The sequence below is a fragment of the Bos indicus x Bos taurus genome, chromosome 27, assembly GCF_003369695.1.
Source record: "Bos indicus x Bos taurus breed Angus x Brahman F1 hybrid chromosome 27, Bos_hybrid_MaternalHap_v2.0, whole genome shotgun sequence".
NCBI classification, from domain to species: Eukaryota; Metazoa; Chordata; class Mammalia; order Artiodactyla; family Bovidae; genus Bos; species Bos indicus x Bos taurus.
In genome coordinates, this window is record NC_040102.1 from 33,399,548 (window position 1) to 33,424,131 (window position 24,584).

At 47.9% G+C, this 24,584-nt stretch overlaps 1 protein-coding gene across 17 annotated transcripts in view; it reads left to right on the top strand.

Moving 5' to 3' along the window:
• Positions 1-24,584, top strand: part of TACC1 (transforming acidic coiled-coil containing protein 1) — a 130,666-nt gene that overhangs the window by 52,518 nt on the left and 53,564 nt on the right. For 8 of the 17 annotated variants that reach the window (XM_027529964.1, XM_027529962.1, XM_027529954.1 and 5 more), the window contains exon 2: positions 13,073-13,188. The exons of 3 other annotated variants lie outside the window; for them this stretch is intronic. Coding sequence is in view for 12 of the 14 variants with exons in the window: in XM_027529954.1 (XP_027385755.1) it covers positions 13,073-13,188 (116 nt within the window). In the remaining 2 variants the exon portion in view is untranslated. Of the gene's footprint in view, positions 1-11,502; positions 12,046-13,072; positions 13,189-24,584 lie in introns of those variants that run through there. 6 more of the 17 variants (XM_027529950.1, XM_027529953.1, XM_027529951.1 and 3 more) reach the window with 2 other exon arrangements.

Here is a 24,584-nt window from a genome sequence, read left to right on the forward strand (position 1 = left end):
GTGAGCATTTATCTATAATACCTGTAGTTTGAGTGAATTCCTCTCTTTTCAATATCCTGGGGTTCCTGAGCCTGTCAGGCAATGATTTTCTTTGTTGTTCAGTCGATAAGTTGTGTCCAGCTCTTTGCGACCCCATGAACTGCCTCATGCCAGGCTTCCCTGTCCTTCACCATCTCCCAGAGTTTGTTCAAACTCATGTCCATTGAGTCAGTGATGCCATCCAACCGTCTCATCCTCTGTCACCCGCCTTTCCTTCTGCCCTCAGTCTTTCCCAGTATCAGGGTCTTTTCTAATGAGTCAACTCTTCACATTAGGTGGCCAAAGTATTGGAACTTCAGCTTCAGCATAAGTCCTTCCAGTGAATATTCAGGGTTGATTTCCATTAGGATTGACTGGTTTGATCTCCTTGCAGTCCAAGGGACTCGCAGAGTCTTCTCCAGCACCACAGTTCAAAAATTTTTCATCTCTTAGCCTTCTTTGTGGTCCAGTTCTCACCTGTATATAACTACTGGAAAAACCATAACTTTGGCTATATGGACCTTTGTCGGCAAAGTAATGTCCCAGCTTTTTAATATGCTGTCTAGGTTTGTCATAGCTTTCTTTCCAAGGAGCAAGCATCTTTTAACTTCATGGCTGCTAAAAACCTTAATTTTTAGTGAAAATAAAGTGATAAACAATTGGGAACCTTTCATATTAGCATTTTGTGGCCTGGTGAATTTGTAAATACTCTGTGTATGTTTCTGTGTATAAATGCTTTCTATAATTTGTAGAAATGTGTTCTCATAGTAAATTTTTCAGTGTGGCACAAAACATGTTTACTAATAAACCCAAATATCTTTAGTTCCTTTGTAGAGGAAATCCCCAAATGGGGATTATTTTGTCTTATTTGGAAATGATTTAGATATTTGATAACTATCCACCATTTAATTTAACTTGGCAAAACTTTAAGGTTTCAGGTTACCAAAAAGATTTGGGGAAATTATTTCAAAAGTTCACATAAAAATTTTATTCTGCAGTGTCTTATTTATTTCTCTTGTTCTCAATAAGTATGTTTAGACTAAACACAAAACTTTCATAAGATGTTTTGACAAAATCAGCCATCATCCCAAGCTATTTTTCTTGCTGACAAATTTCATAACAGAGATAACATGAACTTTTTTTAACCAATGAACCCAACTAGGATAATGTGCTTTGGCATTATTTTAATGCTGATAATTCTGAAGACATACCTTTCCAACAAATTTAAACTAGACTTTATTTACCAAAGATTTTCTCAGATCAAGTAAACCTGAAAAATATTTAAGTTAGTTTCTATCATATGTCTGAAAGTTGTAGGTATCCTTCATATATACAAGTGCTTTATTCTCTTCAAGCCAATTAAATAGAGCTCCTCTACAAGTTAATTTCAGCAATACCATCTGAAGGTGGATAGTACCATACAACACATGTACATAGACACAGACATACACACACACAGACAGAGGCCAACAGAGACCTTATAGCTGTTGTTGAAAGATTTAGCCACGAATCAGGTAGTATAAAAGAGATTGGATCCAAATTATGTTTCTAACAGCTGCAGTAACCTAAGGTGACCTGTTCAGATGGCTAAAGCTTTTTATTAATATTTATGGAGAAGACCTTTAGGAGTTTTCAGTTGCCTAAGTTTCAAAATACCTTTTATCCCTTCTGTTTTCCTTCTGATAAGAATCGGCTCCTTGAAGTTGGTATTTTAAAGAGATGACCTAAATAAGAGTTGCTGGAACAGAATTTCTGGTTTTTCAAAGATATGTGAGAGAAGGACAGTTGCTTTTAATTCCTGAGGATTTGGGCTGCGACTTAAATGATAGGTCGATCCACCTATAAATCCTTTTACAGGGGCTTTAGAAGGTTTTTCTTTCCCTCTGAGCACATAGTTTTATTTTAGGGAAGCAGGCCTAAAAGTTTTTCTATCAGGCTCTGCAATGTGGCCAGTTTCTGACCACAGAGATACTTCGTAGTTTTCACCGGGACAAACAGTAAATATTTCTGACAGTACTGAACAACCGCTTGGATTCAAGAGGGACCTCCAAAGAGGGCACAGAAGGCATTTTATTTTTGGACTTCCCTGGTGGCCCAGTGGTTAAGAATCCACCTGCAGTGCAGGGGACACGAGTTCTCTCCGTGATCTGGGGAGATTCCATGGGGCACCCAAGCCTGTGCCCGACTACTGAGCCCATGCGCCCTAGAGCCGGGGCTCTTCAGCAAGAGCCAGTGCCATGAGAAGCTCGTGCACCGCACCTAGAGAGGAGCCCCCTCTGGCTTCGACTAGAGAAAGCCCACGTGCAGCAACGAAGACCCAGCACAGCCACAAATAAAGAAACAGATTTTTTAAAAGATATTCTAGGCACATCTGGAAGAGCTGACTCTGGTGAGAACTGCCACCCTTGGGTGGCTTCTGCCAGTTTTTCCAGGATCCCATCTAGAGGCCACGAGTGGGATTCAGAGTAGAGAGGGCAGCACCAGTAATGTACCAGAATTTAGCCCAGTTTCTCATGAATGTTAGTTTCCCTTGGCAGTTTAAGGGAATACTATTGTGGTTTACCAGAAAATTTTGGTAAAGAACTCACCAACTCATCAAGAGACATCCCTGGTGGTCGAGAGGTTAAGGACCAATGCTGGGAAAGGCCTCTAAGGGGGCGCCTTCCTTTGAGAGTAAATATGGGGGTGTCCGTGAGCCTGCAAACTTGGTGGATATTTGTTTATTGTGCTGTGATCTCTTCAGAGTAGAAAAACATTCAGACAGGATTGCTAGAAAGAAGTGAGTGCTCAGAGGAGGAGACAGGGGAGCTCTTACTGAGTTCCTTAGATAATGACAGTGCCAGCCCTGGTTTGCCACTATTTTCCTCAGCCTGTCGATTTGCCTTTCAATGTGTATTTATTTATTCGGCTGCGTTGGGTCTTTTCCTGTGTGGATTCTCTAGTGGTGTGTGGGCTTAGTTGCCCCATGGCTGTGAGATCTCAGTTCCCCAGTTAGGGACTGAACCTGGGTCCTCAGCATTGTAAGGCCGATTCTTAACCACTCAACCACCAGGGATGTCTCTTGATTTGCCTTTTAATTTGAAGGCAGACATTAGGAGTTTTCCTTTTCTTATGGAGCCAAATCTCCAATCATTATTTTGTATGTTTTGTTAATTACTCCGAAGTTTGGACAGTCAGCCTTCTGACAGAGCTCTGGCAGATTCTGTTGCTTCTTGATAGTTTTCTCCCCGTGGTTTGATTTGTACTATTTAGCCATCTAATCCATCTGGAATTTATCCTGGTATATGCTGTGAGGTAAGGGTTGAATGTGATCCTTTTCCCATTGCCAACCAATTAGTCCTTCAACCACGTATTAAGTCATCTTCCCTTCCCCACTGTATTGTAACTTCCCCTCTATCATATAACAAATTCTTGTATCTTACCTGTAAGACAAGGTAATATATCTTACCTTTCTGGGCTTTTTGTTCTGTTTCACAGAACCAGGATATGCCTGTTTCTGCGTAAATGTTTCTAGATGTCTTGCAGAACTAATCCCCTTCTTGACTTTCAGCTAGTCACTTAGCTTGTGTTTATTAGTGAGAAAGATGAGCAATGTGTTAATATTTGGCACTGTCACAAATTTTAACACCCACAGAAAGGACAGACTTCCTTCTCCCTGCTTTGTACTGTAACAGAGATATAAAAGGACACAGTTTCCTCGAATTTCCACACACATGTATTTTCAGAGCCAACTTATGGCAGTGAAACTTTTACTGTAAAAGGATAAAAGCCAGAAGTAACAGGAGGCTGCATACCATGTCACAGAATTTGCTTCTTAGCTTCCTATCTTTGTCTTTGAGAAACATGAGATTTTCAGCCACAAGCACATGAAGTCCTGTGATGAAATCCCCACACATGTCCAGAGTGAGCCTTTCGGTGGAGTGGGTTTCCCAATTACTCTGGAAACCTTGATGTGGTTTTATTCTTTCTTCTGAGTACATACCCTTCTCCCATCCTTTATACAATGACTCTCTGCTGCCCTTTCTAAGTGCCTCCCAGCCTGTACTCTCTAATTCTTTTCTTCTTCTTTTTTCAGCATTTATTTATTTGGCTGCACCAAGTCTTAGTCTTGTAGTGGCGCGTGGGAACTTCGATCTTAGTTGCAGCGTGCAGGGTCTAGTTTCCTGACCGGGAATCGAACCCAGGCCCTCCTGCATCGGGAGACCAGAGTCTTAGCCACTGGACCGCCAGGGAAGTCCCTGTACCTTCTAACTTCTTAGTGACAATGTTTCATAAATGAAAATGGGGACATGTATTTATGAGGATGGTGGATGGAATATTTGACATCAGGATGATCTTGGAAAATCTAGGCCATCTGATCAATGAGCTTCTAGTCTAATAGATGGAGAGGTTTATTGGGGGAGGTTTATTCTGTTTTGGAGGTAAGGTAGAAGAGAGGGAATCAAAACAGAAGAAGGAATGGTATTCTATTTTGATTTCCTAGGTTCCGTAGGTTTCCTCAGAGAAGGCAATGGCACCCCACTCCAGTACTCTTGCCTGGAAAATCCCATGGGCAGAGGAGCCTGGTAGGCTGCAATCCATGGGGTCGCTAAGAGTCAGACACAACTGAGCGATTTCACTTTCACTTTTCACTTTCATGCATTGGAGAAGGGCATGGCAACCCACTCCAGTACTCTTGCCTGGAGAATCCCAGGGACGGGGGAGCCTGGTGGGCTGCTGTCTATGGGGTCGCACAGAGTCGGACACGACTGAAGCGACTTAGCAGCAGCAACCAGGTTTCCCGAATTCCTTCAGCCTCCTTCACTCCAGCCAGTCTCAATTCCAGTCTCCCCTCACAGGTTCATGAAGTAAAGTAGATCTCTCAGATTTGGAGCAATGTGGTTTATTAGAAACTTAAACTCATAAACAACTTAGGATTTCAGATGGGTTTCTTGTCTAAGGTTCTGTGCGTGAAGCTCTCTGTCTTGGAGCTCTCTGACCTTTTCTAATGTTTCATCTTCTAAAAAAAATGGAAGTTCCACAGAAGAAAACAAAATGTGTTAAATCAGTAATTCTGATATACCTGTTGAACAGGCTCTGCAATTGCAGTGATGTTGTTTAGCAGGAAACACCTTTTATCTATTAGGATAGGTATTTCTGAATTTAAAGATAGTTCACTGCTCTCAGTGGGTCTTCTGTGCTTGTTTCCAACTGTAGATTTGTGGTAGTTGGTGAAGGATCAGTGACAATGCTCGGGTTATTTCCTCACAGAACGCACTGATTGACCCAAGTCTGTTTATATCTTTTGTACTCAACTGCTGTTTTTCTAGTACTTTTATATTCCAGGGAAAGTGAACTTTCTTATAAAGTCAGTAAACATAGTCATGACATCTGCTGGGGATGAGCAGAAAACCTCAAGAATGGGTTCTCCCATGACACTGCATGCTAAGTCGCTTCAGTCGTGTCTGACTCTTTGGGACCCCATGGGCTGTAGCCCACCAGGCTCCTCTGTCCATGGAATTCTCCAGGCAAGAGTACTGGAGTGGGTTGCCATGGCCTCCTCCAGGGGATCTTCCTGACCTAAGGACTGATCCCATGACTCTTGTGTCTCCTGCATTGGCAGGCAGGTTCTTTACCACTAGCGCCATCTGGGAAGCCCCTTCACGACACCAGTTGTGTATAAACATCATAACATATGTCTGTTCCTTTTCCCACTTCTCTGAAAGCTGGCATGGTGTAACTCTGTCGTGTTCTCCAGTAGGTCTGATTGTGATCTAGGCGGAATGACATACTTTCTGGGGAAGTCAAACTTTGCTCTAGTGATAGAGAACAAAATAAACGACAAAGTGGATCTGACGAGAGTCGTTCACCGGAGCAGAGCCTGGACAAGGGTCTTTGAGCAAGTCCCCTAGGTGGGATGCTTGGCCAAGTCTTTAATGGATGCAATCTGGATCCCTTTTCATCTTTCTGGAGCTCTTCAAGCATCTTAGCTGTGGACATAAATCCAGGTTTTCTGTTTTAAAAAAAATGAGAAAGAGGGTTCTCTTTAGGATGTAATTTTTGGTATAAACGCATAGTGTTAATAGAAGTCGCCTGGTTTGGACATGTTGGAGGGAAGTTTGAGATTCTGTAGCCTGCAGGTAAAGGAGAACATTGGATCTTGCAAGGTTTAAGACTGTAATGTTGAACTTAACCTGAATACCTCAGATGCCATTGTTGGCAATGGCATTTCTTCGTGGGTGGAGTGAGGTACTCCTAGTTGGGACTTTGTAGCCCTGGCCAGGTAAGCAGGAAGCCAAGACTGCAGCAGCGGCAAGAAGCTGTGTAGAGCGTCCCACTGATGGAATCTCAAGCCGCCACGTGGCTGCGAGTGCTTTCTGCGTTCTTCAAGAGGAGTACTGAAAGGTAGGAGACCAGGCTCCCGAGTCAGCCCCGTGTCACAGTTTTAGGCCGGTGACTGCCTTTTCCGCTTCAGTCACCTCATCAGCAAATTGAGGATGAGAAAACCTGCCCCACTCCCGGAGAATGTTGTAGGGATCAGAGGAAACTTGATTATGTAAGGTACGGTTGTCATTGCATCTTAGAGACCTTCTGCTCTTCTGTATTCGAGAAGACAAAAGAGAAGGGTTGAGGGGGTTTAGCTCAGTGCGCGGGGTGAGACGAGACCATCCAGTGGTGGGGCTGGTGGAGTGAGCACGCACAGGGAACACCCCACTGTGTCGTGTGTTCCGTGAACAAGGTGGCTCTCAAAAGCAGGATGGGGAGGGGAGATGGTCTGTCAAGGATCTACTGAGTCATCTATACTTGGTTGCCATCAGCTGTTTCAAGTCATATGGGCCAGTGCCTTTTCTCAGCCCTTTAGAGCCACTCCTCCGGTTTGATGACATTCACCAATCTGGCATGCGTGTGCTCAGTCGCATCCAACCCTGTGTGACCCCATGGACTGCAGCCCGCCAGGCTCCTCTGTCCATGGGATTCTCCAGGCAAGAATACTGGAGTGGGTTGCCGCGTCCTCCTCCAGGGGATCTTCCCGACCCAGGGATCGAGCCGTGTCTCCCGCATCTCCTGCATTGGCAGGCAGGTTCTTTACCTCTAGCGCCACCTGGGAATCCCTCAGTTTGGCATTTCATCTTGAAGTTAGGTGTTTCTTTTGCTCACCGAATTTGTAAATTGTTAGGAAATACAGATAAGTTGATGGGTTTGCCTGCCCACCGGCCTGCGTTTTCTCTTCTCTTGGTGGTGACCTCAACTCTGTGATTTCCCTGTTGCCACCCTGGGCCACCCTCGTCCTCTCCTAGGACATCATCTCATACACACGGCCTTCTCGTTTCACTGGCTGTCGGAAAAGGTTTTGTCCACAGTAGCTGTTTTTCCTTCCTTCTGTTGTAAAAGGGTTCCCATTGTGCGTGGATTGCTCGCAGCTCCGATACTTCTCGAGTGAAAGACTTGTTGTTATTGTTTACTTTGCTAAGTCATGTCCGACACATTATCTAGGAAGGGAGTTGTGTTTGCTTGCCCTACTGCACGATCAAGTTCAGTATGAGTTGAGATCTAGTCCTTAATGGGCTTCCCTGGTGATTTAGTCAGTAAAGAATCACCTGCAATGCGGGAGACCTGGATCGGGACGATCCCCCGGAGGAGGGCATGGCAACCCACTCCAGTATTCTTGCCTGGAAAATCCCATGGACTGAGGAGCCTGGTGGGCGACCTGACTGAAGGACTAAACCACCACCACCTTGGGGCATTCATTAGTGGCAAGGTGTGTGTGTCTGCCCCGGCCACCACTATGGATGTTTCAAGGAGTTTCATTTTAGATTTTCATGGAGTATTGACCCAAAGTTTCTGTGAAGGGCAAGAAGCAGAGGAAGGAAGAGAACAGATGGGCCCTTCCTGTGCTTCCGGTCATTTCCAAGACAAAGACATTCCATTTGCAGACATCTAGTCCTTGAAGCTAAGGGTGTAGCAGCAAAGTGATTTGATTTACCTTCTTGGTCAAACACTGCCCGTTCTTTCCAGAGTTATAGGAAAACTGATGTATCAGCCTCATTATTTGTTCTTTTAGACAAAAAAATTAATTCAAGCTATTGAATACTTACTTTATTGCTGTTCCCATTAAGTCCAGGAGTTTGCAAAGACTTTCAGAAACCTGAGCTTTTGTTTCTCCAATTTCAAGAAATTTCTGTATAAGCTTTTGTCTTGCTGGGGCCATCACTTGTCTGGTTTCTGTTGTAGGCTGGTTCAAAATCTTGATTTTGCCAGGAAGAGTCAGGCTTTAGGAATTTCTGGCACCGTAGCCAAACTTAGAAGGTCTCTTTGTAAACTGGAATATTCCTTTTCTGCACATTAATTCAACACCCTACTGACAGTGTGGTCCGGTACTGATCTCTGGGCAAACGAAAATAAATCATAACTACGATGTGGCCCCTACTGTTTAGAAGCTTATGGTTCAGACGTGGGAAAGACATGTAAACAAACATGTTATGTGTAGTGTGTAGGATGACCTTATGTCCTGGGACATCCTGATGTATGCCTCTTGCCCTGGTGATAACTATTAATAGTTGTTTAGTCGCTCAGTAGTGCCCGACTCTTTTGCGACCCCATGGACTGTAGCCCACCAGGCTTCTCTGTCAATGGGATTCTCTAGGCAAGAATACTGGAGTGGATTACCATGCCCTCCTCTGGGGGATCTTCCCAACCCAGGGATTGAACCCATGTCTCCTACAATAGCAGGCAGATGCTTTACCACGGAGCCACACTGAGAGTCTCTATGCATGTTTAGGGTATAGAGATGGTAGAAAGCAGGGAGAGTTCCCGGAGGAGACACCTGCGCTGCTATCTTTGGACCTTCAAGGTCTGAGGGCTTGAGGTCAGGGTGGGGGTAGGGGGAAGAGTGTGTAAAACACTGTAGGCTAAAGGGAAATTGTTCCAGAAGCAACATTTAGTCAACTCAAGCTAGTCATCGTTCCCAAATTTATCCTGTGGAATAAATTCCCCAGGACACTCGGTCAAAATACAGATTTCTAGAACCTGCTGGGGCAGTTTGGATTTGGATTAAAAAAATTTTTTTTCAGTCCAAGTGCTTTTTTTTTTAATGTTTATTTGTCTGCACTGGGTCTCAGTTGCGGCACGTGCGATCTAGTTCCACGACCAGGGATCGAACCTCAGCTCCCCTGCACCTAGAGCTTGGAGTCTTAGCTGGGGGACCACCGAGGATCTCCCCTGGATTTGGATTTTTAAAGAAGAGCCACAAATGATTCTTGGACATAGTAAAGGTTCAGAACAAATTCTGTAGGGACTATGGCTACGACTATAAAGGGCTGGAGCAGAGGAGAGCAGGAATAGCAAGGCTAGAATAGGAGTCACAGATCAGCCAGGCAAGGGTGACCTGGGCTGGAAAAACCCTCAGAGGTAGAAGCGGTTGGGAGACATTTACAGAGGATCTACGAAAAATGGGGACTGCAGGAATCATAATGGAATTGCAGAGGAATGTCCATCCTAAAGGAGATCAGTCCTGGGTGTTCATTGGACGGACTGATATTGAAGCTGAGACTCCAATACTTTGGCCCCCTGATGAGAAAAGCTGACTCATTTGAAAAGACCCTGATGATGGGAAAGATTGAGGGCAGGAGGAGAAGGGGATGACAGAGGATGAGATAGCTGGATGGCATCGCCAACTCAATGGACATGGGTTTGGGTGGACTCTGGGAGTTGGTGATGGACAAGGAGGCCTGGCGTGCTGCGGTTCATGGGGTCGCAGAGTCAGACACGACTCAGCGACTGAACTGAACTGAAAGGATTCGAGAACATTCAGGAGTAAGAATGAACAGGACCTAGTATATGACAATTACTGATGTATATGTGTGCGCACGCTTAGTTGCTCAGTCCTGTCCGACTCTCTGTGACTCTCTGGACTGTAGCCCCCTAGGCTCCTCTGTCCATGGGATTTTACAGGCAAGAATACTGGAGTGGGTTGCCATTTCCCCTGCCAGGGGATCTTCCTGACCCAGGGATCGAACCCATGTCTCCTATGTCTCCTGCATTGCAGGCAGATTCTTTACCCACTGAGCCATCAGGGAAGCCCACTGATATATGTGGACAATATCATTTCCAAGCAACAAAACGCTTGTGTCAGATCCAGGAACCTGGGGAACCTTATAATCTGAAGGGTTGTGTGGTGAGCCATAAACCTAAAAATACAAACAGTGGGAGACTGTTGTGGCATATTTCACGTAGACCTAAAAAAACAACTCCTGCTTATTTCTTTGTAGTCTCCAGAATGATCGAAACTGTTGTGTTTATCTCTGGGAGCTGGATGAATTGTAAAGTATCCAGACACCCCAGCCCTCTTGTCTAGACTTCAGGCAAACCCCTGCCCTTCTGTTATGGTTAAGACCCACCCGCCAGGCCTTATCTTGCATCGTTTTTGCTTTTGTTCTTGTTATCAAAATGTGTAAGGCAGTCATGATTCATCAACAGTATGTTATGCCAACCCCTTTCAGGGGAAGACTGCTGTCTGGCAGTGTCAGCCTTTGCTCTTAATTCTGGAGCTGCTCTTTCTTTGGGAACCTGCAACTCTGAAAATTAAGAGTAGGATAAGAAATGCCTTTATCCAGGCACGGAGATCATGAAGTTGAGGCAGTCTTGCTTGGTGCATTGGTGACTCTGAGAGGCGCCGTCCCTAAACTGAATTCCTGGAATGAAAATGAAGAAAATCCGAGGACAACTCTACTACTTACTTCCCTCTCCCTTCAAACATAGTTTTTTTTTTTTTTACTTTGAAGGCTGAAATCACCAGGCCTGTTGACCGACTTTCGAAGCAGCAGAGTCAGAAACCGAATCAGAAGTTATGAAAAGAAAGCCTCAAAAAAAAAAAAAAAAAAAAAAGAGAGAGAGAGAATGGGAGACGGATAAGGCTATAATTTCAGTGTCATTTAGCACCCTATACCCAAGACCTGGCCACGGCGCGTCCACCAGTGCGGACTGGGGAGCGAAAAAAGCATCGAAAAATTCCAGCCCTTGGCTACTCTTGTACCACCGCTGAGGGATCTGACGGGTGAGGGCGAAAAGGCTGACATTTTCCACGCCGTTCTATCAGAGAAGGGAAAACACCGTTAACAGCGGCCTCAAAAGTTGTTTTTGGGGTTTTTTTTTTAACAATAAGAGGCTGAACTTCTCTGTGAGCCTGTATCACCAACGCCATTAAGTCGCAGTAGCAAGATGAAAAACAGGGAAGGAGGGACACCCAGCGTGCGCCGACTCGGAAAAACGGGAAGCCGGCAGAACCGTTGACGGCGCCCGGGTTCTCGGCCCGTCGCCGCCTCCGGAGTCGCAGCCGCCAAGCCCCTTCCCCCGCAGCGCGGGCGCGACCACCGCGGCGCGAAGGCGGGGGGGGCCCGGCCGCTGTGCCGCGCGCTTCCGAGGCCCCGCCTCCGCCGGCGCCCCTCGCCGCGCGCGCGGGTGGTACGGCCCGAGGGGGGCGGCTCCCGGGGCGCGGCTCCGCTGCAGCTGAGGCGCGGCCGGCTGGCCGGGAGGCGGGAGCCGGCAACCGGGCCCCTCGGAACGCAGACGCCTAGCCGCCGGGCAGCCGAGGCCGAGCTGCAGACCCGGGCTCCCCTCACCCCGCCCCGAGGAGGCCCCAGGAGGGGCTTCGGCGCCGCGGCCGCACGTTCGGGAAGGAGGACGAGGAGGGAGCGGCGCGCGGCCGGCCGGCTGAGAGGAAGCGCTGCGCCCGCGCCCCCGACGGCGCCCGTGAAACCACATCCGCGCCTCCGCTGGAAGCGCGTCCGGGCGCCTGTCACCGGGTCCCTCCATCTTGAAAGGGAGAAAAAAGCGCTCTCCCGTCCCCGCTCCCCTCCTCCCAGGAGCCGGGGCCGCAGGAGCCGCGCGCATGGCGTTCAGCCCCTGGCAGATCCTGTCGCCCGTGCAGTGGGCGAGATGGACGTGGTCCGCGGTGCGCGGCGGGGGCGCCGGAGAGGACGAGGCCGGAGGGCCCGAGGGCGACCCCGAGGACGAGGACTCGCAAGCCGAGACCAAATCCTTGAGTTTCAGGCAAGTACACGCGTTGCTGCCGAGATTCGGACGTGCTGCCATCCATCCATCCGCGGCTCATTTTGTGTGTGCGCGCGCGCGTGTGTATGTGTGTGTGTGTGTGTGGTCGCCACCCGCGTTAACCGTGTTCATGGCAGTGCTGCCGTCCCTGCCCGTAACCAGGCCCCCGCTGTGCAGTCGGAAGTTCAGGACGTTGTGCCCTCCCGCCGGGTGTTTTCCTTCCCTCGTTACAGTGTGAGCTTTCTGAACCTAACCCAAAATCTGCAGTCTCTGCGCATCCCCGTGTGCCTCGGTCCCTTTCTCTAAGCTTCGAGACCCCAGCGCCCGCCCCTGCACAAACACACGCACACACACACACACACACGCACGCACTGTCGTGGATTACAACCGCTGGCACTTGGGGCCCTCCGTACGGGGAAGAAGTCGCTCCCAGGCCCTCCTGGGACTCCCCTGTTTCCCCGAAAATGCAGCCTTGGTGAAGAAGGTCGCGTGATGCCGGCCCCCCTGGCCGCTGGGGGAGAAATGGTTGTCTCTCCTGAGCTGTCAACCCGTGTGATTGCGGGAGGCAGGTGACAGCGTCCTCGGCCTCTGGCCGGGTGCCTTGCAAACAGGTAGAGAGAGGCCTAACTCCAGAAAAAGGGCATCGTGGCGAAAGCTGGCTTCTTGATTTTAGGCTGAGAGGGGCGATCTGAATTTTTAAGCCTTTGGCAAAGGGCTTTTGTGAGAAAAGGAGTCTGTTGAAGGGGCTTTTGGGGGGCTGTCAGAGGGATGGATGACCTCAGAAATAAACGTTGCTGGAGAAAGGCCCCGGAGGATGGAGGAGGTTTCAGGGAGACGGAAGCCGGAGGAGGTCGCTGCTACAGCACTGCACCCCGCCTCCCCCCAATCCCGGGCCAGTCCACACTGACGACCCCTGCGCGGGGTGCAAAGTTAGCAAAAAATACTGGACCTTGTGGAGATGTAGCCTGTAAAGGGGTGTCGGAAATACCGTTGAAAGTGGTAATTCCTCATTTTTCCCCCTTGGCAGCTCGGATTCTGAAGGTAATTTTGAGACCCCTGAAACTGAAACGCCCATCCGATCCCCTCTCAAGGAATCCTGTGAGTCGCACCTCGGACTGGCAGGCTCCGGGGCCAAGACCCAAGGTAAGGAAAGACTTCCCTTGTTCTGCCTTTTTTTGCTGCTGTTGTTTAAAGTTTTGAAAATGTAAATAAGAGAAGGAAAAGTGTTAATGCAGGGCCATTTTAAAAGGTGGGGGGTTGTCTCCTTACTCAGCAGGAGCTGTTTGAAAGCTCCTGGCATATTTGAAATGGTTTGTTTGTATTTTTCCAAGTGTGGAAGCCAGAATCTTTCTTCCCTAAGTAGGTTGTACATTTTGCAGTATGAAATTATCATTATCAGAACATTCCTGCTGGGCCCTGAAAAACAAAATGTATGGTGATGTTGGGATGGAGGTGTGTTTAGATTTGGCTTCACGCGTTTCTCAGGCCTGCGCATTTTCTCCAGGGTGTGGCTGGAGACAAGGATTATAGGTAGGAGTTGAATTTTTTTAGACAAGGAGGAATCTTAAGAGGCAGTGTCAAAGTTCTTCACCGCCCCCGCTTCCACCAGGGATGGTGGTGAGCTCCAGTCCACCCAAGAAAGCCTGGCATGGAGACACCCTGCTGCCCTCAGAGCCCAACCTTGAGCCCGCATTTCATCTGCAGAGGCTGCTGCTGTTCCTCTCGATTAGCGGAAACCGTTTTTGTCCAACAGCCAATTCTGAGTAAAATCTCACCTGGCCTGATCACAGGCAGTTAGCTATTCAGAGTGGCTGTGATTCAGCAGTGAAAACAGTCCCCATCTCTGCAGGCCAGTGTCATGGAGGGAGACGGGCCTTTCAGAGGTTAAGCAGAATGTACCTACCTGTCAGCTTGGCTTCCCTGGTGGCTCAGCGGTAAAGAACCTTTCTGCAATGCAGGAGACACAAGTTCTATCCCTGGGTTGGAAAGATCCCCTGGAGGAGAGCCTGGCAGCCCACTCCAGTATTCTTGCCTGGAGAATCCCATGGACAGAAGAGCCTGGCGCGCTATAGTCCTGGGGTCACAAAGAGTCAGACACGATTGAAGTGACTTAGCATGCACACGCACACCTGTCAGCTTTGGCCTAAGTACAACAACGGAGAAAAATGAAGCAGGGGAAGGGGGAACAGAGTAGGGGGAGGGTTGGTAGGAGGTGCTGAAGGCTGATGGGGGTGGGGAACCTGACTGATTAGGGGACTTCAGCAGAGTCCTGAAAGAGGATTGAGGGGACATCTGTGCAGTTTCCTGAGGAGAACTCTTCTAACAGAGAGCATGGCTCCTGGGAAGGTCTGAGACAGCACCAGCCTGAGGCAGAGGGCTGGGGAGGGAAGTGCCCAGGGGGCAGCATGTTGGAAGTCAGGGAAGAGGCCTGGGTGGCTGCAGCAGCGGCCAGGCAGGGAGCTGGGGTCAGCCAGGTAGGGGCTGTCTGGGTCCTGTTGTCACAAGGCGTTCATTTTTCCTTCTGAGTGAGATCCGAAGGGCTGCCTTTTAAAAATGCCACAAACTGGGCAGCTTAAAACAATGGAAATTGGTTCCCTCTCTGTTCTGAAGGCTAGAAGTCTGAAATCAAGCTGTTGGCAGGGCCAGACCCCTTCCAAAGGTTCTAGGGACAAATTCTTCCCTGTTTCTTCCAGTTTCTGGTGGTTGCCAGCAATTCTTGGTGTTCCTTGGTCCGTGGCAGCAAAGCTCCCATCTTACCTGGTCAGCTTCTCCCTGCGTATCTCTGTCTCTTCATGTGGCTTTCTGAGGAGGACGCCAGTCAGTGGGTTTAGGGACCACTCCAATCTAAGTCGACCTCTTCTTACCTTGATTACATCTGCAGAGATAACTCGGAGAAGGCAACGGCACTCCACTCCAGTACTCTTGCCTGGAAAATCCCATGGATGGAGGAGCCTGGTAGGCTGCAGTCCATGGGGTCGCTAGAGTCGGACACGACTGAGCGACTTCACTTTCACTTTTCACTTTCATGCATTGGAGAAGGAAATGGCAACCCACTCCAGTGTTCTTGCCTGGAGAATCCCAGGGACAGGGAAGCCTGGTGGGCTGCCGTCTATGGGGTTGCACAGAGTCGAACACGACTGAAGCGACTTAGCAGCAGCAGAGATAACTACAATTGAGCCTTGAGCAACATGGATTTGAACTGTGTGGGTCCAGTTGACACAGATTTTTTTTCACTAAGTATGTTCTAGAGCAGGGGTCCCCAGCCTCCAGGATCTACTACCTGATTATCTGAGGTAGATCTAATGTAATAATAATAGAAAAAAAGTGTACGGTAAATGTAATGCAATTGGGTCACCCTGAAACCATTCTCCATCCCCTACCCCGGTCCGTGGAAGAATTGTCTTCCATGAAATGGGTCCCTGATGCCAAAAAAGTTGGGGACCACTGTCCTAGAGTACTACATGGTCCACGGTGGATTGAATCCAAGGATAGAGAAACGTGGGTATGGAGTGTTTTCAATTGTGCTGAGTGGTTGGGGGTAGACACCCCTAACCCCCACATTGTTCAGGGCTCAACTGTTATGTCCAGATAAGACCACATTCCCAGGTGTGGGCAGTTAGGACTTGAGCTTATCTTTTGGGGGGAATATAGTCCAACCCACAGCAGGGCTTTGAACAGAGGGACAGTGCTCTCGCTTCCTTTTTCAAAGGATAGCTGGCTGCTGTCTGGAGAAGGGACTCCAGGATGGGTGTCCTTTTCCTGTGTTTTCTCTATTCCAGTGAGTGTCACTGTCACCTGCAGTGACAAAGTAGAGCCAGCTTTCAGTTACCCTGTTACCTAATTTTTGATCGGGTCATGAATTTATTCTCCCAACGGTTATTATATTTCCTTGCTTAGCAATTTCCTCAAAGGTCACCTGGGGAGGTCACAGGAAGTCTGTGCTGGATTTCGTGATGGAGCTGGACTTACTGGGGAAATGTTACCAGCTTTTTGTGATTTGGTTTTGCTTTCAATGGTGAGCTCCAGGGATTTCCCTGGCAGTCCAGTGGTTAAGACTCCACGCTTCCAATGCAGGGGACGCGGGTTTGACCCCTGGTCAGGGAACTAAGATCCCGCATGCCACGTGGTGTGGCAAAAAAAAATTTTTTTATTAAATCAATAAATGGTGAGCTCCATTCTGGGCTGCCCTGCTGAAAATTCCCTCAGCTGGCCCTGGGCCACTTTTTTACCATGAGTTCAGGCAGAGACCGCATGGGAACAGGCAGGTTTGCGTGTTAGAGGACTTCTGTGTGCCACTTGGTTGGGTAGCGGTCTCCATGACAGAAGATGCCGCTTCATAGCTTCCCCTTTCTTCTCTCAAGATTGGCAGATCTGAAGGGAGATTTGAAAGCCTGAGAGAGCTATTCTGTGGCCTTCCCCTCAAATTTAAAAAAAGCTCACAAGACAGTTTGAAAGCCTCTTTGAATTGCTCAGCCTGGGCCGCCTGCTTCCTCACCATCCTGTCAGCTGGTGGTCTGATTCATCCTGACAGATTCTTTGCTAATTAATTGGAGGCCAGTGTGGCCCAGGCCCCCAGAACCACACAGACCCAATTGTTTGGTCCTTCCTGTGCCACTGACTCATTTTTACAAGTTTTGGTCACTTACGGCTCATAGTCTCTTTTCTCGGTCTCTCTAGAATTTCTTTTTAGAGTCAAGGACCAAGAAAGGGCTTTCCCGATGGCTCAGCGGTAAAGAATCCACCTGTAATGCAGGAGACATGGGTTCCGTCTCTGGGTTGGGAAGATCCCTTGGAGGAGGAAATGGCAACCCACTTGAGTATTGTTGCCTGGAAAATCCCATGGACAGAGGAGCCTGGTGGGCTACAGTCCATGGGGTCACAAAGAGTCAGATGCAGCTGAACGTGGATCAAGAAAGCTCAGTGGAGTAGCTCAAGATTGTGGACCATGAAAGTGGCAGGCGGTACAAACTGGGAAAAAAAAGCACTGCATATGAAGAAGTCTTGCCATTTAGTGTCTTTAAATAACAGGATGATTCCTCATCAACCTGGCAGTATCCTGCCCTCTGGGGCTTCTTCTCCCCACTAGTCCTTGTCCAGAGTTCTGTGGATGGCCTTGTTATGCATACACAGTGAGTGTAAAAATACAGCCAGAGCACAGGTCTGACCAGGGAAGATATCAGTGGGCAAAAATTCCTGGAGTCTAAATGTTGAAGTCTAACTTCTCAGCCTGGAAGGTTCTCTTTCTAAAAACTGTTGATTATTTGACTCCTGGTAAGGTGGTGTGCATTCTCACTTTTGCTCAGTTGTGTCTGATTCTTTCGATCCTGTGGACTGCAGCCCACCAGGCTCCTCTGTCCTTGGGATTCTCCAGGCAAGAATAATACAGGAGCAGGTTACCATTTCTTCCTTCAGGGGATCTTCCCCATCCGGGGATCAAACCGGCATCTCCTGCCTTGACCGGCAGATTCTTTACCACTGCACCACGTGGGAAGCCCCTAAGAATATGGTTAGTCTTTGACGCAGGGGAGCAGCCCGTGTAGATCATGTAAGACTCTGTCTTCTGGCAGGATGATCTATAAGCTCTGCAAAGGGTGTTTAAGTTGCTGATGTTACTGTTCTTTCTCTTTGCTGGGAGATGTATCAGTAAGGAGACATCACCTAGGAAAGGACGTTCGAGAGGTACAGTCAAGTTCATCGTTTTTTTTGTTTGTTTGTTTCCAGTGCTCATGGACTGCGGTTTTGTCCCGTGTTTAGATTATAAAAGTGAAAGCTGCAGTGGCTGTCCTCTGCTGTCCTCTGTTAATTGAAGCCTCCCCCAGCCGGCACACACAAACACACACGCCTTTGTTTACAAATTGTTACCTTTCTTTGAGAGAGGGAATTTTAATTCACACTGGAGCTCTCTATGCCCTTGGAACATTTACCCTGTTTGATGTGTTGATTAGAGGACTAGATACACCAAACACATAAGGTAGTTCTCCAGAACAGGAGAGAGATAAATAGGGTCAGCCCATAGGTATTACTGCCGGAGGCCTGTGGGGACCGCTAACTTGTTTGTTGACATAGTTGGGGTCATTGTAAATCAGGCATCAGCCAACAATAGCTCATAGGCCTGCCGTTACCTGTTACTGTTCTGCTGGAGAGCTGAGAACTGTTGCTACATTTTTAAATGGCGGAAAACAATACTTTGTGTGAAAAGTACATGAAGTTCAAATTGCAGGGCCCATAAGTAAAGTTTCATTTTGGAATGCAGCCGTGCATTTAGGTGTAGTCTGGCTGCTTTTGCAGTAAGATAGCAGATTGAAAACTCAGAACAGAGGCAAATGCCTGAAATATTTACTATCTGGCTCTTTACAGGAAGTTTGCCGACCTTGATCCACACTTGCAATGATTTTGGTAAAATGATAAAGTTTAAGTACTTTATAATTTGACCTTTATAATTGAACTTTAGTTTTAAAAAAAGCTACAAGGCTGTAGCGGATTAATTAGCAAGTGAGCCGTGGGCACTGGTGCCGCTCCTGTGGGCCTGAATGGCCAGGGGCGGCATCAAGGAGAGACTGGTTGGGCTGGCTGTTGGTCTCCCTCGCAAAATGACGTTTCGGTCTGGCTCATACTTAATTTTCGATTCTCTAAAAGATATGAGCAAAAAGGAAATCAGGGAAGAATGGGGAGAATTTGGCAATCATTTAATATAAGTACAAACACAGAGACTTTTCACTTTTGTTTCTAATGTAACTTTGGGTGTTTGAGAATTTGTAATTTGACTGTTGCTATGGTGTATTTTTGGTATAGGTTGTATGGTTGGTTGGTTTAGATTGTACCTATGTAAGACTTAGAAGGGAAATCTTATTAAAATCTGAGCCTTAGATGTTTGATCCTAAGGCTTTGGGCTACTTGTATAAGCAAATATGCAAACATTGAAGTGTTCTAGTCGAATCTGTGAGTGTGGTTCTCCTAGGGACTTAGTTTGACACCTTTCCAGGCTCCTACTGCAGGGATTGCTTTATTAGAATATCCTAGAGGTAATGGGACTAATGAGCCTCCCTGGTGGTTCAGATGGTAAAGAATCTGCCTACAATACAAGAGACCTGGGTTCAGTTGCTGGGTCAGGAAGATCCCCTGGAGAAGGGAATGGCTACCCACTCCAGTATTCTTGCCTGGACAAATTTGTGAACAGAGGAGCGTGTCGAGCTACAGTCCATGGGGTCGCAAAGAGTTAGACCCGACTGAGTGACTAATACACACACACAATGCGACCGGTAAGGACCCTTCGTGTTACCTGACAGTTCACCCCAGTGGCTTCTTCAACAACATTCCAGGTTAATGCTCTTATTTTATTGGCTCTTTCACAGTTTAAGTTTGTATATTACACTTCATATTACTATGAAATGCGCTTAAAAAGCTCTGCAGCATGATACAGTTCCATCCCCCACCCCCTCACCCTGTTGAATGTAGTTCTCAGCTTGGAAATTCCCACTAGTAGTAAATGGGATGAGGCCATGTGACTTTGTTGCTTTATTTTATAATAATGTAAAGGAGCCATGTGGGCATCCCTGGTGGCTCAGCAGTAAAGAATCTGCTTGTCAGTTTAGGAAACACAGAGACACAGGTTCAGTCCCTGGGTTGAGAAGATCCCCTGGAGAAGGAAATGGCAACCCACTCCTGTATTCTTGCCTGGAGAATCCCATGGACAGAGGGACCTGGTGGGCTTCAGTCCATGGGGTCACAAAGAGTTGGACACGACTGAGTGACTAAACAACAGCAACAATAAAGGAGCCGTGTAAGGAGCACCTCTTCCTCTGTGTGGTGCTCCACCCAAGGAGATACTTTGGGGAAGAATATCATTTTTCCAGCAGAGATTCAGAGAGTACTAAATAAAAAACTTGGGGGCAGGGGCAAAGTCTGCATGCTGGAAATGAATATTTTAGTAACTGTCAAAGTAGTTATTATTCTTTTAAGGTGAATAGCAAATTCAAGACCTTCTTAAATATCGTGATGATTATACTCACCTCAGACCTGCATTTCCCAATTTAGAGCTCACTTGAGCCCCAAATAAAGCAGTATAGCTTCCTTTGAGAGCTTCCGACGGTGGAGGTGTTTTCTCTGGTGTACTGAGAGGGCAGCCCTGCTAAATTGCATTGCTACCACTTAATTCCCAGGTGGCACAGTGGTAAAGAACCTGCTTGCTAATGCAGGAAACACAAGAGACTTGGGTTCTGTCCCTGGGTCAGGAAGATCCCCTGGCAACCCACTCCAGTATTCTTGCCTGGGAAATCCCAAGGACAGAGGAGTCTGGTGGGCTACATACAGTCCATGGGGTCGCACAGAGTTGGACATGACTGAGCGACTTCACACAGCAGTGCTCCACCTACAGAATGGATGTGGTCTGAAGCCTTCACCACATTTAAAGAGCAGTCATAGTTTCTTTTTCAAGTGGAGAAGGCAATGACACCCCACTCCAGTACTCTTGACTGGAAAATCCCATGGACTCAGGAGCCTGGTGGGCTGCAGTCCATGGGGTCGCACAGAGTCGGACATGACTGAACGACTTCACCTTCACTTTTCACTTTCATGCATTGGAGAAGGAAATGGCAACCCACTCCAGTGTTCTTGCCTGGAGAATCCCAGGGACTGGGGGTCCTGGTGGGCTGCTGTCTATGGGGTTGCACAGAGTCGGACACGACTGAAGCAACTTAGCAGCAGCAGCAGCAGTAATACTACTTACTGTTCATAGGAAGCCCTAGCAGAATATACCATTTTGTCACAGTCTTCTGAACTCCGGTGAGTGACAGGAAGACCATGGTTTATCCACCCAAAACAGCTGTCTCTGTAGGGATTTGATAACTAGGGGTCGCTGAAGTGTCTAGTAATGGTTTAACTTTGGGCCTGGGAAGGGATTGCAGCTTGTAAGTTCAAGGTCTCACCCTCACCTTCACACGTACATGAACCTAATTTCATGGGCTTGCACGAACATAATCAGATAGATCCCCAGGGCCTAGACTAATGATGGCCAGACTTGGCAAGAGGACAGTAACCAAATGGATTATCTCATTAATTCACAAGTGGAAAAATGTGATCTGGCAGTTCTGTTTGGCTGATTTGGATACTGTCCTGGCCAGTCCCTGTTCCCTATGTCATTGCTGGAAATACGACAGCAAATTATTGATCTCCAGCTTTCCTACTGCAGAATTCCGACCTAACAGATCACCAACTTTCTGTTCCAGCTGCATTTATTGTATGTATTGAATACAGTTTTTTTCAGCATCTTACTTGGTTTCATAACAATGATGCTCCGAAATAGACCACACGTGATTTCCAGTCTAAAAATGGGGAAATGAAGCCTATACTGCTAGTAGTACAGTGCGGTCATAAATTCAACTTTTAAAAGGAAGATTTGTTTATTTGACTGCGGGATCTTTAGTTGCGGCCTATGGGATCCAGTTCCCTGACCAAGATCCAGCTCTGCGTTGGGAGGGTGGAGTCTCAGCCACTCGACCACCAGGGAAGTCCTGTAAATTCAGCTTTGAAGATCACACACCCAGGTTCTCTCTGCAGGGAATGTATGTATCTCTCTCTCTTCACTGCCTTAGGAAATGACTTATCAGAGGAAATGAAAAGTTCTTAAAATGTTGCCAGGAGAGAGTATGTGATGGGGGAAAGCATGTTCTTTAGTATCTTGTAAAATGATGTAATTTGAAAAAAAATTAGCAAGAGATTTCATTTTTCACACGTTAACTTAGCATATATGATGTATGAAGGATAAAATGTATTTTAGGAATTTTGAACATCAGAAGCTTACAGTACAATTTAAACATCGAGTCAGAAGGGAAAAAGTAAAAGCATCACTGGGTAAGCAGTGCTGTTGGATTAAAAACATTTGCTTCCTTTGTGCTCAGCGTCTGCTCATCCATGAGAAATAAAAAGGCACCGGGAGCATTTGCTTTCACTTTGCTTCCCTCTCCACCCGTGAGTCGTGTGTGGGTGAGGACAGGCAGGTGCGCGGGGGCGTGTGCAGCCTCCTGGGACTTTGCACCCATTTTGGGGTAGAAGGAGGAGCTTCTTAAGAGGCTGGTATTGCTGCATAGCTTACTCCTTGGAAGGAAAGTTATGACCAACCTAGACAGCATATTAAGAAGCAGAGACATTACTTTGCCAACAAAGGGCTGTCTAGTCAAGGCTATGGTTTTTCCAGTGGTCATATATGGATGTGAGAGTTGGACTATAAAGAAAGCTGAGCACCGAAGCATTGATGCTTTTAAACTGTGGTGTTGGAGAAGACTCTTGAGAGTCCCTTGGACTGCAAGGAGATCCAACCAGTCCATCCTAAAGGAGATCAGTCCTGGGTGTTCATTGAAAGGACTGACGTTGAAGCTGAAACTCCAATATTCTAGCTACCTGATGCGAAGAGCTGACTCATTTGAAAAGACCCTGATGCTGGGAAAGATTGAGGGCAGGTGGAAAAGGGGATCACAGAGGAGGACATGGATGGATGGCATCACCGACTCAATGGACATGAGTTTGGGTGGACTCCGGGAGTCGGTGATGGACAGGGAGGCCTGGCGTGCTGCAGTTCATGGGGTCACAAAGAGTCGGACATGACTGAGCGACTGAACTGAACTGATAGCTGCATAGCAGATAACTCCGAAACTGGGTAGTAGCTCAAGCCACTGGATGTTTATTATCTCACATTGTTTTCAGAGGTCTGCAACTTGGGAGCAGCCCAGCTGGGTGGTCTGGCTTGGGATTCCTGGTGAGAATGCAGTCCCGGCGTTGGCTGGAACCCTAGTCATCTGAAGGTTGACCAGGGCCGGAGGATCCCTCCTCAGCCACACCTGGCACGTTGGTGCTGGCAGCGGGTGGAAGATCTCAGTTCCTTACTGTGCTGTGGGGCTCTGTCTGTGGGGTTGCCTGAGCATTCTTCCAGTAAGGCAGCTGCGGTGTCTCTCATGACAGCCTCAGAAGCCATACTCTGTTATTTCTACAATATCCTTTTGGTTACCCAAGCCCAAGGGTGTGAATCCCAGGAGGTGGGATTCCCGGGGGTTGCCTTGGAGGCTGCCTGCCATCAAGTTCTTGCTTTGCTCTGCCTCTCTGGTCCTCCTGTCCCTCTTTTTTTTTTTTAATTTTTTTGATGTGGGCTATTTTAAGAGTCTTTATGGAATTTTTACAATATTGCTTCTGTTTCATGTTTTGGTTTTCTGGCCGTTGGGCATGTGGGATCTTAGCTCTCTGACCAGGGATTAAACCAGCACCCCCCCACGACGGAAGGCAAAGTCTCACACACTGGACCGCCAGGGAAGCCCCCTGCTGCCCTTCTTAGGCACAGGAGCAGAGGGACAGGAGCAGCGACGTGGCTTCGGCCAGGGTTCCCGTCCTGCCGCAGAGGCATCTGGAGGCTCCTCTCCGGTTGAACATTCTCCCTCTCTGTCTATCCTGCGTCAGCTTCCCAGCTCAGTGTGGGCGGTTGCTACTTTGCGAGAGAGGCAGTTGGTGTTGTGAACGCTCTCGTAATGAGTTCTGGAGGTGCGCGTTGTGGTGGTTTAGCTGCAGTGAGGTTCAGGTCTCTGCGAGGAGGAGCCGTCTGTTAACATGCGCCCTTTCTCCTCTGCTCCTGCTGCTGCCTGCTGGGGACGGGGAGCAGATGACTCTGGGGGGCCTTCTGGGGTTTCTGTCCATTTGGAGGGGTCTCGGCTCTACTGGAAATGCAGCCTTAAACAAATCCAGGTGGTTCCAAAAACCCAGGGCACCTCCTGAGTGCAAAGAGAAGGCACACCCCTCATTGGCTCAGCTTCCAGGGAGGCTTGGGTTCAGGGCTGGGAAGGAGGACTCCTTCTGGTTATGGGCCCCACCCTCTTATCTTACAGTAACCTTGGCCTTCAGGGGGAGGGTTTGGGTCTCTTTCTAAATAAAACAGCACTGAGCACTCATTTGGAAATTTGAGGTACTTAGAGAAGGAAATGGCAGCCCACTCCAGTATTCTTGCCTGGAGAATCCCAGGGACAGAAGAGCCTGGTGGGCTGCCGTCTATGGGGTCACACAGAATCGGACACAACTAAAAAGACTTAGCTGCAACAGTAAAAGCTTCATCCTTAGCACAAAGCTTTTCCAGTTTATCAAATGGCTTTCCAGATTATTCTTTATCTGTGGAGTCTTGCATGTTAGAGTGAGCCTCTCTCAGGAGTTAGAAGCTTCCAGCACCTGGCCCTGACTATTACAAAAAGCAAATAAATTAATTATCTCCACCCCCACTCCCCCCAGCTCCTGGGTGATATTTTTGTTTGGTTTTGCGGGGAGGAGGAGATTTAGACAGTTTGTTGTCTGGGTTCGGGCATGGGTGTCTGTGTGTGTTGGTGGTGTTTTTCTGTTGTTAAGTAGTGACGTCTTAACATTGCAGTGTACCTCAGAGGCTGTTCTGCTTTTTCCTGCCCTGACTCATCCACTTGGACCCCTCTTGCCGCGCCCAGGCTCTGGGTGACCTGGGGCCCCGTGGTTGTCGGGAACGTGAGTCCTGGAGCCCACACCATTGGGGTCTACCCGGC